Here is a 17833-nt window from a genome sequence, read left to right on the forward strand (position 1 = left end):
TTCCTCTCAGCTTCCTCCACCTGCAAAATTTAAAATATTCCAGGTAAAATTTTGTGTAAAAAGTGTGCTACAGCACCCCCTGCTGGATGGATGTCACATTGAACATTCACACTCGGTTTTAGCTTTTGAGAAATTTGACTTTAGTCCCAATGATAAACATAGCTTTATAAAAAATGCTTCTTAGTATCCTTATTAACCTCGAGGAATCCAATCATTTGCAGAAAAAAACTATCCCTGCTTATCAAACTCCAGGAAAATCCACACAGATATAGAAGCAGAGAACACTGTAAATCCAGACTACAGTACCAGTTTGACTTTATTTAAATGATCAGGCCAGCACTGCAGAGAAAATTAGTTTCTTCTAGAGTTACTTAAATATGTGCCAAAACTTTTAAACATTCAAAAATGAAAGTGTACAACCATTAATGGATGAAGATGTTGATGTGCGCTGATTTCCACTTTCAACCTGAATTCAATTTTGCAGAAGAAAATCCAAATAATAAATTTTCTCCACAAAAAAACAAAACAAAAAAAAACATCCAGACTCTGTTGCTCCTTCATGACATGGATGTCAGTGAAGAACATCTCAGAAACGATGCCGAAATCTCACCGTTAAATCTACAGCCAGGCGTCCGGGTCCTTCTGGCTCAATAAAAATAAGTCTGGTCTAAGTATTGGTCGGTGTGCAGACCAGTTCGTTACGATGCAACAAGGCGATTCCTGGGATCAGGCTGGAATGAGGAGGAGGAAGAGCCGTTCGCAAACAATAAGACGCTTTTTAACCTTAAATAATTTAATAATCTTTTGCTCCTATCGTAAAGCCTCTCTGTTTAAAAAAAACAAACTTATACATCTATTCATATATTCACATTTTCTACAATCTCATCCGCCTCGGAACAGGTTGTTTAGTCTGTCCAGCTCCTTGCAGTTCTCCATCGTCATAAGCTCCGCCTTCTTCCGCATGCGGTCGTCTCTGTAGACCTTCGCCGCGTAAAGCAGGTCCGTTTCTGCAGGAGAAAAACAGTGTTAAGACGGCGAGAACGAAGGAGACATTAAAGGACAAAGCGTCGGTTACTGACTCGTCTGTCTCTCCTTCCAGCAGGTGTTCCTGACGTTCGTCACGTAGTCTTCTTCTACGTTTTTCTCTATTTGCTGCAGAGCCGAGCCTTTAAACTCCGATTTGAAATCCCGAGTGACGTAATAATCGACACGCAAGTTGTCTGTCTGCCTCTTCACGGTCTGACCCGTCGACCTGGAACAAGACGGAGGACAACACAAAAATATTTAGTTTAACTTATTGAATGACATGAATTAAAACCCTAAGATATGTTTAGATGTATGTACAAACCCTTTTTATTTAAAGCAGACAATAGAGACGCAAATCTGTCAAGAGTCCAGCGAGTCGATTCTGACTTTTAGGGTCACGATTGAATTCAGAAACCAATTTTTCTATTGAAACGGTTTGCAAATTTTGTTTAAAATATGTGACAATAGGAAAAGATGACGTCAAATCTAACATTTACTTAAAACAATTTTAAAGGTTTCACATTGTATCAAATTCCATCCATTTCTATTTATACACCTTTTTCCAAATTATTATGCAAATTGGATTTAAGTGTCATAAAGATTCCATTTTTTGTTGTGCTATTAAATTTATAGATGGTATTGTGTGTCAGGGCTCTTTGAATCACTATAATTAATTTTAGAGATCTGGTTGATTAGTTTGTCTGCTGAGCTCAATTAAAGGAAATCTACTTAAGAAGGATGTTCCACATTATTAAGCAGGCCACAGGTTCCAAGCAATATGGGAAAGAGAAAGAATCTCTGCTGATGGAAATCATCAGATAGTGTAGTGACGTATGAAAACATGAGATATTTAACGAAAAGTGAAGCGTTATGGTTCTGTGAAGAGATTTGTGACTGATTCAGAATAAAGATGGTTTGTACAGATAAAGGTAGAATGAGGAAGGTTTCTGTTAGACACATTCATGGGATTAAGAGAGCAGCTGTTAAAATGTCCTTACAAAGCAGCAAACAGTTATTTGAAGCTGCTGGTTCCTCTGGAACCTCAAGGTGGAGGATCCTCCAGAGGCTTGTGGCGCATGAACCTACTATTGGGCCCCTAACCAGAGCTCACAAGCAGAACCGGTCACAGTGGGCCCAGCCGGACATGAAGATTAATTTTCAAACAGACTTGTTCACTGATGACTGATGTGCGACCCTGGATGGTCCAGATGGACGCAGTAGTGGATTGGTCACAGCCCAACACGGCTGTGACGTCAGCAAGGAGGAGGTGGCGTAATGCTGTGGGCTGAAATCATGGGGAGAGAATCATTGGTCGGCCCCTTCAGAGTCCCTGAAGGTCTGAAAATGACCTCAGCAAAGTATATGGACTTTCTGACTGATCACTTTCTGTCATGGTTCAAAAAGAAGAGCCGAACCTTCAGTAGCAAAATCATCTTCATGCATGACAATCCACCATTTCATGCCGCAAGGAATACCACTGTGTCATTGACCTTACCAAGCTCCGCCCACAACCGACCCACGTGACCGCAAGTCTCACAAGCAAAGCCTCGCGGCGCGTTGTTTCTATGTAAACATGACTCGATTAGTGCATCATTTCTACCGGATTTTCCCAATATATCAGCTACTAAATGGACAGAGGAACTAACAAGTTCATGTCATCATCTGGGAGGAGGTTACTGGTTTCTCAGTCACAAGCTGGTTGCAAACCTGAGGCCAGCAGGTGTCAGTCAGTTATGGTAGATCTGAACTTTGACCTCAAAGACTGTGTAGCAGACAGGCTTCAAGGTGTAGAAGTTGTATAAAGTTCTGCCTTTATGCTGTACTTAGCTAACGGGAAGCTAAGTGTGTTTGTGAGACGGCCACGCACGTGACCACGTAGAATGGGCATCAGCCAATGAAAAGCGGCCCCTCTGGTAAGGTCCATTGGCTGCTATGGGCATAAAAGGGGAGAAACTCATGGTGTGGTCACCATCCTCCTCTGACCTCTGACCTCAACCCTATTGAGAACCTTTGGAGTTTCCTCAAGCAGAAGATCTGAATCCAGTTCATATCAACCAGCAGCTCTGGGAAGGTTTTCTGACATCCAGCAAAGAAATTCAAGCAGAAACTTTCCACAAACTCACAAGTTCAATGGATCAAGAATTGTGCTGTGATATCAAAGAAGGTCCAAAGTTAACATGTAACTGGGCCTGTTTAGATGTTTTTGACTGAAATAGCTTTTGATTTTAGTACATGTGACCACTTAATGCTGCACATTCAAAGAATGACCGTTTGCAGTTCTTTATAATCCATAAAATGTTTAGAAAATCTGCTGTGCATAATAATTTGGAACAGTGAATTTTGAGTTTTTTATTTTTGAAAAAAATACTGTTCAGTAAAATTTAATTTAATTTTGATTTGAAAATTATACTGACCATCATTTGCATTGACCATTTAAGAAAATCTGAGAAAATATCACTTGCATAATAATTTGGAACACGGTGTATATAAAAAAAATAGATATAAGCATAAAATTCTGTAAATTAAATTATCAGTATTATGCCAACTCATCTGTGTGCTTTTTCTAAAAAAAACCAATAATAATAACAATGATACTACTAATAATAATATAATTTCTATATGTATATTTCTATATATAAATATGTTATTTATAAGATATAATTTCTCAAAATTCTATTTTACTGGAACGTACAAAATAAATAATTTCATAAATACATATACAAAATATTTTAAATGAAAAATATACAAAATGATTATTTCAACTCAACTTTGTCGAATTGAAATAAACAACAACAATATTATTGTTTATTGCAAAAAGTCTGGAACAGTTTATTGTCCAGCAAAATTTGTTTTCATGACGGGAGCATTTGTGTTTCACTTCTTATCACTTTTATCATTATCTCCATAGTGGCACAAAATATTGTAATGAAACTAAGTCCATATGACCCGCTCCCCGCCTCTGTACTAGTTTAGTTCCTGTTTATTACAGCCATGCGTAGCATCTGATGAAATTACACTTTTTAGCCTAATTGGTTCGCTCCCAATAGACAGAAACATTCCATGTTCTTTTCTGTGACATTTTAAAAGTTGGATTAGAAACCCAGCTGTGTGCAGACGTACGGTCTGGAGTAGAGGCTGTACGGCGGAGGGGAAACCATCATCTGGCTCAGAATCGAGACTAAAATCAGAACCACGATGGGCATCAGCTGGATGAACATCGAGAAGCCGCCCTGCAGAGAAACAGAGATGACATCTGTAAGATGGAGGCGATTCCGAGACAGAAACCAATCTGAAATGAATCGGCGTACGTCTCCTCGCTCCTCGGTCCGCTCCTGGCGGTCGTTGTGATGGCTGTAACTCGTCCTGCTGTTGGTGAACGTGTGAGAGCTGGCTGCAGACAGAACATCACAGCTGGGGTCAGAAACCTGCCGCCATGTTGTCCAGACAACAGCGGCTCTCATAAAATATCTAACAACCATCCTGACAAAAATCATGAGGGAAACAAAAGATTTGTTTCTACATTGGTAATTATCAGGGATGCATCGATATGGAAATCTGGGCTGATGCAATATCTGGACTGGGAGCTCATCAGACTGTGCAGCAAGAGATATTTGTGGTATTTATCTGTATTAGTATGAATAATTAATTAAAAACAAACACTGGTTGCTTAAATTTGAAACTCAGTTTCAAAGTCTTGTTTGAACAAAAGCATCATTGATTAAAATAATCAACACACTAAGATTGAAAAGACCGTTTCATTCCTTAAATGCCCAGTGGATCTAATTAGCATCAAACCTAAATTAAAATTAATGGTGGGTGCAATGTTCAAATTAATGTTCAATTAAAAAAATGCTTTTTGGAAAACTTACTATAAATTCAGGCATTAAGAGGTTAATGTTGGTGAATTGTGTTTCTGTAGCAACAATGAGACTAACGGTGCGTTCATGGACTGTTGTCTTACAGGAGGGGAAGCCGCCGCCGAAGAACATGTTGAAGAGGTCTTCAGGCGTGACGTCGGCCTCGAAGCCCCGGTGGAAGTCGAAGCCGCCGCCATGGGATTGGCTCGGGCTGCTGGGCTCCTCCCCGCCCGTAACGTCGTACTGCCGCCGCTTCGCCGGATTGCTCAGAACCGCATACGCATTTCCAATCTCTGAAGGGAAGAAAGCAACAAATACCCAGCAGGTTAGAGGTAATGACACTACCTGGTCACCAAGAAGAAAAAATAACAGATTCATTCTTCTATCAGTTGTGAAATGAAGGTCAGGTGTTCAGTTCATCCTTCCACTTAACTTTCCACTTGGCTAAATCTCAACAATTGTCCCTATAATAACATTTTCATGTTAAAAATAATATTTTTATTGGCCTGATGTAACATTCTAGTTTTCTCAGAATCAGAATTTGGGGTTTTTATTGCCTCCAAGTCCTAATGACAAAAACGTAACAGAAATAAACACATAAAATGTGTTTATAAATCTATTTTTAATTTCACTTTACAATTTTATTATTAATCCATTTATCAGTAAAATGTTGAATTAAAAATGCATAATTTTGCTCTAATTTTCCGACTAAACATTATAATAATGTGTATTAAAGTAGACAAAAGCTGATCTGCATGTAGAAAACAAACAGTTTCTTCAGTGCGCAGTGAGTTACTTTTAAAGGCCTCCGTTGCTCCCGGTGCGTGGTTTTTGTCTGGGTGAAACTTGAGAGCGAGTTTCCTGTACGCCTTCTTCAGGTCGTCGTCTCCGGCTTCTTTGTTCACACCCAGAACTTCGTAATAATCCTTACAACTCTTTATTCTGCAGGACAGAAACATGGAGAGAAAGACCCAAACGTCAGGTTTAAACCTCTGATCATCTGTAGAACTCAGATGTTTCTCTGCCTTGATCGGTTATTTTCTGAAAACAGGTTCATGTGCTACAGCAGAGAACCGCTGGTGGTCCTCACAAACACAGAAAAAAAACAGAAAAACAACAAACTACACCAACACTATCTGTACTCTTGCTTTACTACGACTTTATTCAGATAATGACTTTATTTTTGTATTATTTTTACTTTGCCATATGACTTTATTCTCAAGTTATTATGACTTCATTGTAATGGCTGGTTTCATATTATTTTGGCTTCATTTTCATATTATTTTTACTTTATTTTCGTAATATTTTGATTTTGTTGTATTTTTTGCACTCTATTTTTGTATTATTTTAACTTTATTTTCATATTAAGTTTTCGTCTAAATAATCTCGACTCATCTTGTTGATGTTGAAGACTCAGGAGAAAGTTGAGTTCAGGATCGGCCGTTCTGTGTTTCCACCAGAGGTCTGTGGATAATCTGATTTATTTTTAGATGCTTTTTCCCAGATAAAGAGTTTTGAGTTTTATAAAATCAGGATCCAGGTAACTGATGGTTCCTGAAACTGAATCAGGAGATGCTTCAGGAGCTTAAGCGCCGTTTTGTTTTTTCTTCTTAAAACAGATTTATTAAATCTTCCAGCAGAACTTTACAGAATAAACTTCAGATTATATAATGAAACATGTATAAACCATCTATCACTGTTTTTTTAATGTTCGTTTCAGTCGCCTGGTTTCCACCGTTAGCGTCTCTCAGCGCCGCCTCACGGGAAGAGCCAAAGATAAACTGGTTCCCATGGCAACGGCTACACACACACACAACACACAGGCGGGGTCAAGGTTCATATTGAAAGTGTTTCTGCGCTGATCCTCCACTCTCACCTGCGGACTCCCTCCACCTGCTCGTCTGTGAAGATTTTGGAGTCGCCTCCCGCCGGTTCCTGACTCTGTCCTCCCGCCTGCGACGTTTCCGAGCAATCTTTGGGCCGCCGGCGAAACGCGCCGTTACCCGCCGAGCTCCCATTCCTCGTTAACGCTTCCAACAGAGCTGGAGAAAACCAGAAACAGGAGAAATACGGGTGAAATAAAATGGAACGAAGCATTCAGCGAGGCGCAGAGCTTCAAAATTATGAAATATTGATACAGATTTAATGGAAAAGTTAAAACTGGAAATCACTTTTTCACACAGGAACATGTTGAGTTTTTTCTCCTTTAATAACAAACTTTCACTTAAACAGATATGCAAAAATAAGATAAAACAGGAGAACAGGAAGGGTGTAAATACTTTTTATCCCACTGATAAAAAGTATTTTTTATCAGTGGGATAAAAAATACTTTTTTTTATCCCACTGATAAAAAGTGGGATAAAAAGTTGTAGAAACAGCAAAATGTTTTTCTCAAGCTTTCAATCATTAATCAGATCAGTTTCTGTTTTACTGGAATGTTTTATTAAAATAAAGAGGAACTGGTAAATAAAATAAAATGAAACAAATCGTTAAGTTTGGGGCAAAGCAACAAAATGAATGGATGGATGCATTTTACAGTTTATTTTTCTTTAATTCCTCCTGGAAATGGAAACATTCAAACTTTCTTTTTGTTCTTCTCTCATCTAAACCTATAAAATCTTCCAGTCTGTCTATACAGCCTAAACCACAGCATAGCAACATGTTACAGTAACAGATTATTAGTGTAACATGCTGTCATGCAGACATTTGACCCACCTGGACGTGTTAGCCTGTGCTAGCCTAAGTTAGTCTGTGTTAGCCTGCCTGTTTTCCTGCCATGTGTCCAGGATTACCAAAGCTCAGTGGGCCAATCATTCGATTAAAGGATTTGCCTCCTTCCTGGCTAAAGCTAACCACTAGTCCACTACCAAACCTGCTGGTTCTGAACTATGACCCCAATGTATCCGAAAGTGAAATTAGATCTAAACCCAACTTAATAAATCAACAGACATTAGCCTCTGACCTGATGGATTGATTGGTAAATAAAAAATAAGAATAAGGTTATTGCTGTGAAACTAAGCAGAGCTGAAGAGGATTAGAGCCACAGGAAAAACAAAACCTTTTTCTCTGAATTCTGAGAATATAAATCTGAATTAATAAAGAAAAAAGAAAAATTATTAGGGGGGGGGGTCACAATTTAGGCGAGAAAAAACAGATTTAACAGGAAAGAAAAATCAGGATTAATAGAAAAAAGTCAAAACTAATAAGAAAAAAAGGCAGTTTCTCTAAAGTTAAAATTGAAAAAAATCTGAATTAAGTGGAAAAAAGTAAATTTAGGCAAATTCAAATCGATTTAAAAAAAACATTTTATTGATCCCAAAGGGAAATTAAATATGCAGAGACAAAGTAAAAATTAATAGAAAAGAAAAGTCGAAATTAATCAGGAAAAAGTCAGGGTTATTAGCAAAAAATATTCATAATTAATGGGGGTCAAAAGTCAGAAATTATGGGGGAAAAGTTCCCAATAAAGAATAAAGATAGGTAAAAATATTTCACCCCCAACAAGAACAAAAGTCAATTTTGAGATTTATATCTGAGATTAAGGTCAGAATCTCCGTTTTCTATGACCCAAATCCTCTTCCGCATGACATAAATTAAATTCACTAATAAGTGAATTAAACCTAGAGTTTAAAACGCCTGTTTCCCTTTAAATTGAGCACAAGCTATGCTAGGTTAGGCCAAAAGCTCAGCTGGCTAACTGGGATCTTTGTTACTAAATTTACCAGAATCACAAAAGTTACTTTCTATCAGTAAAGGAGCCCAAACGGATGTTTGTGATCATTTTAATCCATCCAGAGTTTTCTCACCCTGAATGGCGGTAGAGAACATTAGCTACATGCTAACAGCAGGTTGATTCATACAGACAGGAGCTAAGCTAGCCTCCTCCCCGGCTAACCTAGCCTAGCCTCACCTCTAGCTCTGTCGGTCGGGTACAGTTTCTCCGCTTTGTTGAGGAACTTGAAGGCTTTATCTTTGTCTCCTGCTTCCAGGGCTTTTGTGGCGATGTTGATACATTTCTCGGCTTCGTCTCTGTTCCCTTCCATCTTCTTTTTCCTCTTCCTCCTCCCCCAGCAGTCAGCTGATTAGCTCAAACCACGTGATCACTGACAGGTAAACCGAGGCGGTGTTCTGACTATCTGTGCTACCTCGTCAGATTTTCCTACCGTAGCACGGATAGATGGCTGTCCATCTGTCGGTGCTACCCGTCTAAAACTTCTACCGTAATTATTGGATAACATTATTTGAGGGACGAGACCGAAGCTTAGGAGTTAAGCTTAGCATGTGATCGGAATAATTTAAATACACGACAAAACCACAAAAATATCACTTCCTTCATCAGAATATCCTATCCGTTTAAAATGAAAAGATATCGCAGTTTTTATACACTAATCCTTTTAGAAAATATTTTAAACACAGAGGTGTTTGTAAGAATAAAACAGTATCAGACAGGGAAAACAAGTTTTTATTGAAATTAAATAAAATACAGGCATCTACAAAGACAGATAACCGCAAACTTTTTAGCGCATTAACACGTTGTGTCTGTTATCAAATGCAGCGCAGCCACCGAACTGCGCAGGTCACTGTGCGCCTGAAATGATATACGGTAATACTACACCCCTATTACACAGCTTCAATATCTCACATAATGCTAAACAGAGCCAACATGCTCCATCTAGCACAGTAAGTAATGAATCTGTGTTTTCTTTGAGGACGAGACAAGATACGAGAACAATGAGCATCTCCATTAATTACACTGAATTATCTTTGACCTGCTTCAAAATAAATATTTACAACCTGACACAAATAAATTATTCCACTTTAGCTCACTTCTAGCACACAAACAGTTAGAGCAGCACTATTCTGTAAGTGCTGCTAGCTTACTCAAACTAACAAATATTTGATTCATTTCAAACAGGTCTTTAAAAACAAGCAATGTGTAGGACAGAAAAAAATCATGTGTATAAAACCAAGAACAAAACAATTAGCTTACCAGAAGGAAGAACATTTATTTAATCCTATACCTTATCTCAATTTAATGACTTATTCACAATGCCTTAATTATCAAAAATTTGTAATTAAAGCCATGTTATAATATTCATGTTCCTGTTCAATATACCGTGCTAAAGAGCTAACAAATAAATTAGACAAGCAAATCTAAGGATACATAATAATAGTAATAATGACATTTAAATAAGAATTGGACATACAGTAACAGAGTAATTACAAAGTCCTTGCCAAAGTACAACTATAATGTTTTAGTTTATCGCCAATGTTTAACGCAAAGGGAAACTTTTCTGGAGATGAAGTTTGACATCTGATAAACATTGGCAATAATGTTAAACATCAAGGATAACGTTGAGCATTATTCTTGATTTAACAAAAAAATCTGGGACAATGTTAATTATCCTGGATATTAAATGCTGAACATCGGCGATAAAGTTAAACATCCTGGGTGGCATTAAGCAGCAACCATAACACTGACTGTTAAACATCAGATAATGATGACCACAGTGTAATGGCTAAACACAGAGGTCAAATAAAAAATTAGGGACAACGCTAAACATCCTGGACAATCGTAAACATTGGGGAGAAAACTGTCCCCAATTTTTAATGTCTCTTTTTCTGTCATCTCACAAGAATCTTCATGTCAAATCTCCACATTCAAAGAAACTAAAAGGATTTTCTGGTTTTATTCATTTTTATTTTAACAGATTGTGAGAACATCCCTGTAAAGAAATCAAAATGGTCACATAATTCCCAGGAATGGAAGGGAACCAGGTTGGATGGATGGATGAAGGGAACCAGGTTGGATGGATGTAGTTTGTCTGGGTCCGAAAGCAGCTTCTCATCAGGACGGTCTAGTTAAATCCTCATCGTCTTCTCTCAGATCTGCCCAGCAGGAGAAGCTCGCTGCGTCTCCTCTGTTCCATCGGCTCAGTGTGACGTAGCGACTCAGACTGAACAGATGAGGCCGTTTTCAGGCTGCTTGAGCTCAAATCTCCCCCAGCAACGGCGCCTCAGATGAGCGAGTCGTAGCGACACACCGGCGACCCGATCGGCTCGTTACCGACTGTACTGGAGTCCAATTCCATCAAGCTGCTGATGAACTCTCCCACTGCTCAGACACAAATAAAAAGGAGAAACAGGAACTCAGATGAATTATTTTCATCAACATTTATTATGTTGTGATGGAAAATAAAAATCCAACTGAGAAGAAAGAAGCTGCTGAGTGGAGGCCTGAAGGGAAGAAGAGCTACATTTATTTTGGACATTTAAAATGTCTTCCGGTTCTAGTATTAAATGTTGATTAGAATTTAAAGTTCATTGATCTTTGAGAATGTGTTTTTGCATCATTATGCTATGGCCACTATATTAGTTCACAATGGTTTGAAAACAATATTATCGTTTATGGACAATTTATTGTCCCAGAAATTTATGTTGACGACTGTCACCATAACTTTTGCTGGATGTTAAATTGTCCCAGAAGTTATTGCCATACACGGTAAAGAGACCGTTTTCAGCTAATACAATGGCTCTAGCATAATAATGAAAGAACAGTTTCTCAAAGATCAAACTTTAAAAACCCAACTGGGAAGAAAGAAGCTGCTGACTGGAGGACCGGAGGGAAGAATCCCTTTAAATTCTAATGAACATTTAACACTGGAACTGGAAAACATCTAAAATATCATAAATAAAAGGAATTATGAAGCCTCTGGTCTCAACTAAACCCGTTTGTTTAAAGAATAATTTTGTTTACAAAGCACCAGACTATTCATCCTGTTTTTGGTAGAAACAGGAACAAATCATGCAAATGGAAATTGAGGATGGCAAGGCGACAACAGAATGGGTGCAGGTTCCAGGTCAAACAACTCAGAATGAAACCACTTTTCAAAAACTCACTTTTAAATATTACTTAAGCAGCAAAATACCTGCAGCATTCCTTAAGGAAGATTGCTAAGAAAGTTTCAAGTCAAAACAGAGAACAATCAGGAAGCATCACCTGGGAAAGCTTCCAAGGTTTCCTCCACAAACCTGCTAATCCCGGAGGAAGAGCTGCTGGGGTTGTCCATCAGCGGTCTGCTGCGTGTTTAGGTTAAAAAATGTCAAGTTACAGAAAGTCAGAGGTGCAGGATCAGGAATCAAAACTCAGATATAACAGCGTGAGAAGCAAATGGACAACCGATGGGTTCACAACTCCTCAGTCAGTTCAATGCCTCAACTATAAACCTTTAGCTTAATCTGTCTTTACTTTAACTGGTGTAGAAAAATATCCATTTAAAATAACAACCCATAGCCTGGTTGGGGGCAAATAAAGCCTGGTGGCCCGCCAGGCTGATAAAACACTGGGAGAAACTCTGACTTCTGTCCATCGCTCTGGCTGTAAGCAGGAACCCTGTCTATATCGCCATCTCTAAACAGGAAAACTCTGCGTTTATATTTCTAAGCGATCTTTGGGCTGCTCTTGGTCCGATCCCTCACCTAGGACCCATTTGCCCCGGCAGACCCGACAGTTCCTAGGATCACTGGGACACTCAAACCCCTCCACCACGATAAGGTGGCAGCCAACGGAGGGGAAAAAACAAAGCCAGAAACAGTTCCATTCTCTGACCTGAACTGATCTGGAGAGAGGCCAGAAGGTGGCGCTCTGGTGATTCCAACTAAACAAGAAGTTTAGTTAGAAACTTTCTTAGTTATTTTTCTCTCCACTTGGTCTGGCGTTAATTAGCTGTAGTTGCTTCCTGGAAAAGGGCATTGACTGACATGATGCTGCCATCACCGAAACCTTCACCCTCTCTGTTTCACTTCCATGAACATGGAAAGTTCTCCTGATCAGTTGACCTGCTGTTGTGTTTCTGCTCCGTCTTCTTTCACCTCCAGTTGGTCATGGCAGATTGCTGTTAGTACTGGGCCCGGTTCTGGTTCTGCTGGAGGTTTCTTCCTGGTAGAGGGGAGTTCTTCCTCTCCACTGTCACTACATGCATGTTCTGTATGAGGGACTGCTGTAGAGTCAACAGCTCAACACAAACGATTTGCTGTTGCCCCCTGCTGGTCAGGCGGAGTGAATGCTGTAAGTAATGACTCCATACAATCTGCTGGGTTTCGCTTGGTACAAACTTTTTAAACTACTTTATATGAATGACTTTAATGAATAGATAACTTGGATCAATAGTAATCTGACTAAATTGAATGACTTTTCGTAAAATGCCTCGACAACATTGTTGTGAATTAACGTTATAATTATAAGCTTTGAACCTTTCAGTATCTACTTTTGGGGTTTTGAACCTTTTAGTATCTACTTTTGGGGTTTTGAATGTTTTGGTATCTACTTTTGAGGTTTAGAACTTTTTGTATTGGTTGTTGGGGTTTTAGTTTAGTTTTTATATTGTTTGTTGGTTGGGCTCATTTGTTAGTTTGAAAGTTATATTTTATATATTGCCAATTCACAACAAATGTTGTCTCAATGCACTTTGAAATAATTTTAGTTAAATCACATGTACTAAAAATTGCTAGTACAATAAGCTCAGTTGACTAGTAAAATAATATAAAAAGTTTGTACCAAACGACACCCTGCGTTTGTATGGAGTCATTACTTACAGCATTCACTCCATCTGACCAGCAGGAGGCGACAGCAAATCACTTGTGTTGAGTTGTTAACTTTACAGCAGTCCCTCATACAGAGCATGCATGTAGCAACAGTGGAGAGGAAGAACTCCCCCCTACCAGGAAGAAACCTCCAGCAGAACCAGAACCGGGCCCAGTACCAGCAGCAATCTGCCATGACCAACTGGAGGTGAGAGAAGACGGAGCAGAAACACAACAACAGGTCAACTGATCAGGAGAACTTTCCATGTTCACGGAAATGAAAGGGAGAGGGAGAACGGTTAGGTGATGGCAGCATCATGTCAGCCAATGCCCTCCTCCAGGAAGAAGCCACAACCAATCAGAACCCCAGACCAAGTGTAGAATCTATGGAAAGAAAAATAACAGAGAAAACAAAACAGTTTAAATAATGTAGTAGAAACAGAAAATGACAAAAAGCAGCAGAAATACCGACACATCACAATAAACCAGTATAAGCCTTTTCAATGCCGTAACCATGGTAACGCCAAAATGATGCAAAAACACATTCTCAAAAATCAATTAACATTCAATTTTAACATTTAACACTGACATTGGAAGACATTTTAAATATCTAAAATAAATAAACAACACAAAATTATGAAGTCTCTAAACAAAATTGTCCATAAAAAATAAAATAAAAACAATGGCTAAATGAGGTCAAAGTACCAGATTGAAGAATTATCCAGTTTTTGGTAGAAAAAAAAGAGCTAAGCTTAAGTTGTTTTCTTCTATCAGACGATGGGGGGCGATGAAGGACGAAATCCGAGATGAAAAACCAGACGACCCAGGAGGATTCCTGCAGGACAACAGGACAGAAAGACAACAAGAGAGGTGCAGGTTCAAGGCCAAACCCTGCAACAACTCTGAAATCATCATTTTTCAAAAACACAAGTCCTCTTAAATAACAGCAAAATACCTGCAGCATTTCTTGAAGAAGACTTCCGAGCCCGATGGCAGGGTCACTGAGGTCATCCATGAGTGGTGGGGGTGATGAAGGCCTTTTCAGTCAGTCATTGTCAGGAGCAGTCAGGGAGTGAGTGGGTCATTTGAGGAGTTGTCTTGTCGGTTTATGTCTTCGATGTTATTTTTATTACTACCTTCCAAGTAATCTTTACAATGGATTCCATACACATATTTGACTTGAGAATACAAGTTTGGTTGGTTAGTTTTTACACCTTTAACCGTCGGTTGGGTTCGTTTTTGCACAAACACGACCGAAGGGTAACCAACCCCTTTACCTGTCGGTAGGGTTCGTTTTCGCACAAACCCGACCGAAGGGCAACTAACCCCTTTACCCGTCGGTAGGGTTCGTTTTCGCACAAACCCGACCGAAGGGCAACTAACCCCTTTACCCGTCGGTAGGGTTCGTTTTCGCACAAACCCGACCGAAGGGCAACTAACCTCTTTACCCGTCGGTTGGGTTCGTTTTCGCACAAACCCGACCGAAGGGTAACCAACCCCTTTACCCGTCGGTAGGGTTCGTTTTCGCACAAACCCGACCGAAGGGTAACCAACCCCTTTACCCGTCGGTAGGGTTCGTTTTCGCACAAACCCGACCGAAGGGTAACCAACCCCTTTACCCGTCGGTAGGGTTCGTTTTCGCACAAACCCGACCGAAGGGTAACCAACCCCTTTACCCGTCGATAGGGTTCGTTTTCGCACAAACCCGACCGAAGGGTAACCAACCCCTTTACCCGTCGGTAGGGTTCGTTTTCGCACAAACTCGACCGAAGGGCAACGCTAACCTCTTACCCATCGATAGGGTTCATTTTCACACAAACCTGACCGAAGGGCAACCGAAGCCCTTTACCCTTCGGTCGGGCTCGCTTTCACACCTTTACCCTTTTGTAACCAAGATCAGAACTAGCTTTCAAATAACCTACCGTGTTTTTCTTGCGTGGAGCATTGTGCATGGAATGGATCGATCCAGTCGTTGTACTCGTCTGCTACCAAATTCCTTGAACTCATCCGATGACTTCATGGCCTTAAGGAGTGGCTACTGGAAGTAGCAAACCACATTTCCTGGCATTGGATTCACACTCCTACCTTGTGAATCCAAGGTAGGATTCACAAGATGGCCTCCAGTCTGAGGCCATCTGGTGTCTTCAAAGTCGTCATTCCATCTCAACAAAAACTGCTGATCGGCTTCTATGGCTTCCCAGTCCATATACCATAGCTTCCCAGTCCATATACCATAGCTTCCCAGCTTCCCAGTTCATATACCATGTGGTGTTGACAAGGCCTTAAATTCTCAACCATGAGCTCAAAACTATCATCCACCGCCATATACACTGAGGATGCATGTGGTGACAGTGGAGAGAAAAATATCCTTTTAACAGGAAGATGTACAAAAAACAAAACTGCAGTTATCAAACATTGATTAAAAGTTATGCAAGCTGAATCAGAGAATCATTCTCAAGATGTATGCTGACAGTTGACAGGAAAAACTTCCCTTTAACAGGAAGACTCACCCCCCCCCCAAAAAGTGAACAATATTCCAAGTAAGTAAGCTTAAGCAATGCCTTCTACTGAGGATCCAAGTGGCAACAAGCCTTTCCAAAAAGACTTTCCTTTAACAGGCAGACTTTCCAAAAGAAGTTCACACTGCACCAATTTAAATTTGTTAAGGTAAGTAAGCTTAGGCAATGCCTCATAATGAACATGCATGTAGTGACAGTAGAAAGGAAATCTTCCCTTTAACAGAAAGACTTTCCCCCCCAAAAAATAAATAAATAAAAACCGGTTATCAAACATTGGTTAAAAGTTATGAAAGCTTAAGCAATGCCTCATGTTGAGGATACATCTGGTCACAGTGGAGAGGAAAAACTTCCCTTTAACAGGAAGATTTAAAAAAAAAAAAGAAAAGGTTAACACTAGACCAATTAATACATTTTTTTTTTTTAATTAAGCTAAAGCAATGACTCGTACTGAGGATTCCATCTGGTTACAGTGGACAGACTTCCCTTTAACTGGAAGATTTCCAAAAATAAAAAAATAAATTAATTTTTGTAATAATTAAATTAATATTTTTATTTTATTTATTAAAAGTAAAGTAAGCTCAAGCAAGGCCTCCTACTGAGGATGCAAGTGGTGACTGTGGAGACGAAAAGCTTCCCTTTACCAGGAAGACTTTAAAAAATGAGGCTAACACTGCACCAATTATTTAAATTGGTCAACAGTTAAGTAAACTAAATCAATGCCTCATATTTAGGATGCATGTAGTGACAGTGGAGAGGACAAACTTCCCTTTAACAGGAAGAACCCTCCAGCAGAACCAGAAGTTGGCTCTGTATGAAAGGCCATCTGTCACGACCCCCAGGGGATTTGAAAGGACAGAATAAAGAAAGAGACAGAAAAAGAAAAAGAGCTGCTCCTGGAGTGTTTCTATCGGAGAAAATAGTTAATTGTAGTAGAAGCTCCTTTGTTGGCTTTATCTACGAGAAAAAAAATAAGTTATTTGCAATAAAAAGTCCACCGGTTGCTTAGTCTAGGAGAGAAAATGGGTTAAAACAAACTTAAACACTGAAGGACAGGTCCCAGTCGATCCTCTCCAGAAGGAAAACATGGAGTTCAGCTGCAAACCTGAGAATAAGAGATGGTGGATTACAGTGTGAACATTACCTCTGTGACCTCCGACCTGCAGCTCCTCCGTCGTCCAGAAGAAATGAAGTCGCATGACGAAATTGCGCAACGAAATTACACGAGGCCACGCATTGTTTTGGCGCAAAAATTAATCAATTTTCACGTTTAAATTGACGTAAATGAAATTTGTTTGAGTTATTGAACTTATTAAAGTATGGACCCTAAATTTCAAACTAAATATGAAGCAGGTACAAAAAAATAAAAACATTTATGTATGTTGAAAATAAAAACCTCGTCTTCACCCAAAAATATATTTGATATTCATTGGAAAGATAAATATCCTAATGCAGCTATACTAATGTCAGCTTAGCCACATTATATTAGTACTAATAAGTAGGTATGTTATCAAGGTTTATTATAGAGATATTTACAAGGCTTAAGCTGAATCACTTCCTACAGCCTCTTAACTGTATTTGCCAAGTCCTTGGCAGCCATCTTTCTTTCTCATCACAACTGACTTTAAGCCAGGAACTTCAGATTCTAGTTACACCTAAACCTGAACAGGTCACAAGACCACAGTAACTGCTTCAAACACTAAAAACCCAAAGACAGAAGGATTTACAGCAGCAGATCTTTCTCAGCTCATTGACTCTCAGCAGAGAATCAAACCAAACCAGCACATCGAGAGGCCTAGCCTTGGCCTTCAACAGCGTTAGCATCAGCAGCGTAGCTTAGCAAAACCCGCA

General features: G+C 39.4%; 1 protein-coding gene and 1 long non-coding RNA gene across 2 annotated transcripts; one reads left to right on the top strand and one right to left on the bottom strand.

Moving 5' to 3' along the window:
- Nucleotides 1-291: 291 nt before the first annotated feature.
- dnajb14 (DnaJ heat shock protein family (Hsp40) member B14) lies at nt 292-8973 on the bottom strand. The gene is made up of 8 exons (XM_032563767.1): nt 8794-8973; nt 6760-6925; nt 5680-5825; nt 4988-5176; nt 4335-4417; nt 4147-4256; nt 1080-1252; nt 292-1007 (listed from the first exon to the last, which is right to left on the bottom strand). The coding sequence occupies exons 1-8, from the start codon at nt 8924-8926 to the stop codon at nt 883-885; spliced, it is 1125 nt and encodes a 374-aa protein (XP_032419658.1). The 5' UTR covers nt 8927-8973; the 3' UTR covers nt 292-882.
- A 340-nt stretch (nt 8974-9313) lies between these two features.
- On the top strand, nt 9314-11130 carry LOC116720478 (uncharacterized). Its single transcript, XR_004339391.1, has 2 exons — nt 9314-10688; nt 10771-11130. It is a non-coding gene; the product is annotated as an uncharacterized LOC116720478 (long non-coding RNA).
- Nucleotides 11131-17833: the final 6703 nt, after the last annotated feature.

Source organism: Xiphophorus hellerii, chromosome 5 (assembly GCF_003331165.1).
Source record: "Xiphophorus hellerii strain 12219 chromosome 5, Xiphophorus_hellerii-4.1, whole genome shotgun sequence".
Taxonomy (NCBI): Eukaryota; Metazoa; Chordata; class Actinopteri; order Cyprinodontiformes; family Poeciliidae; genus Xiphophorus; species Xiphophorus hellerii.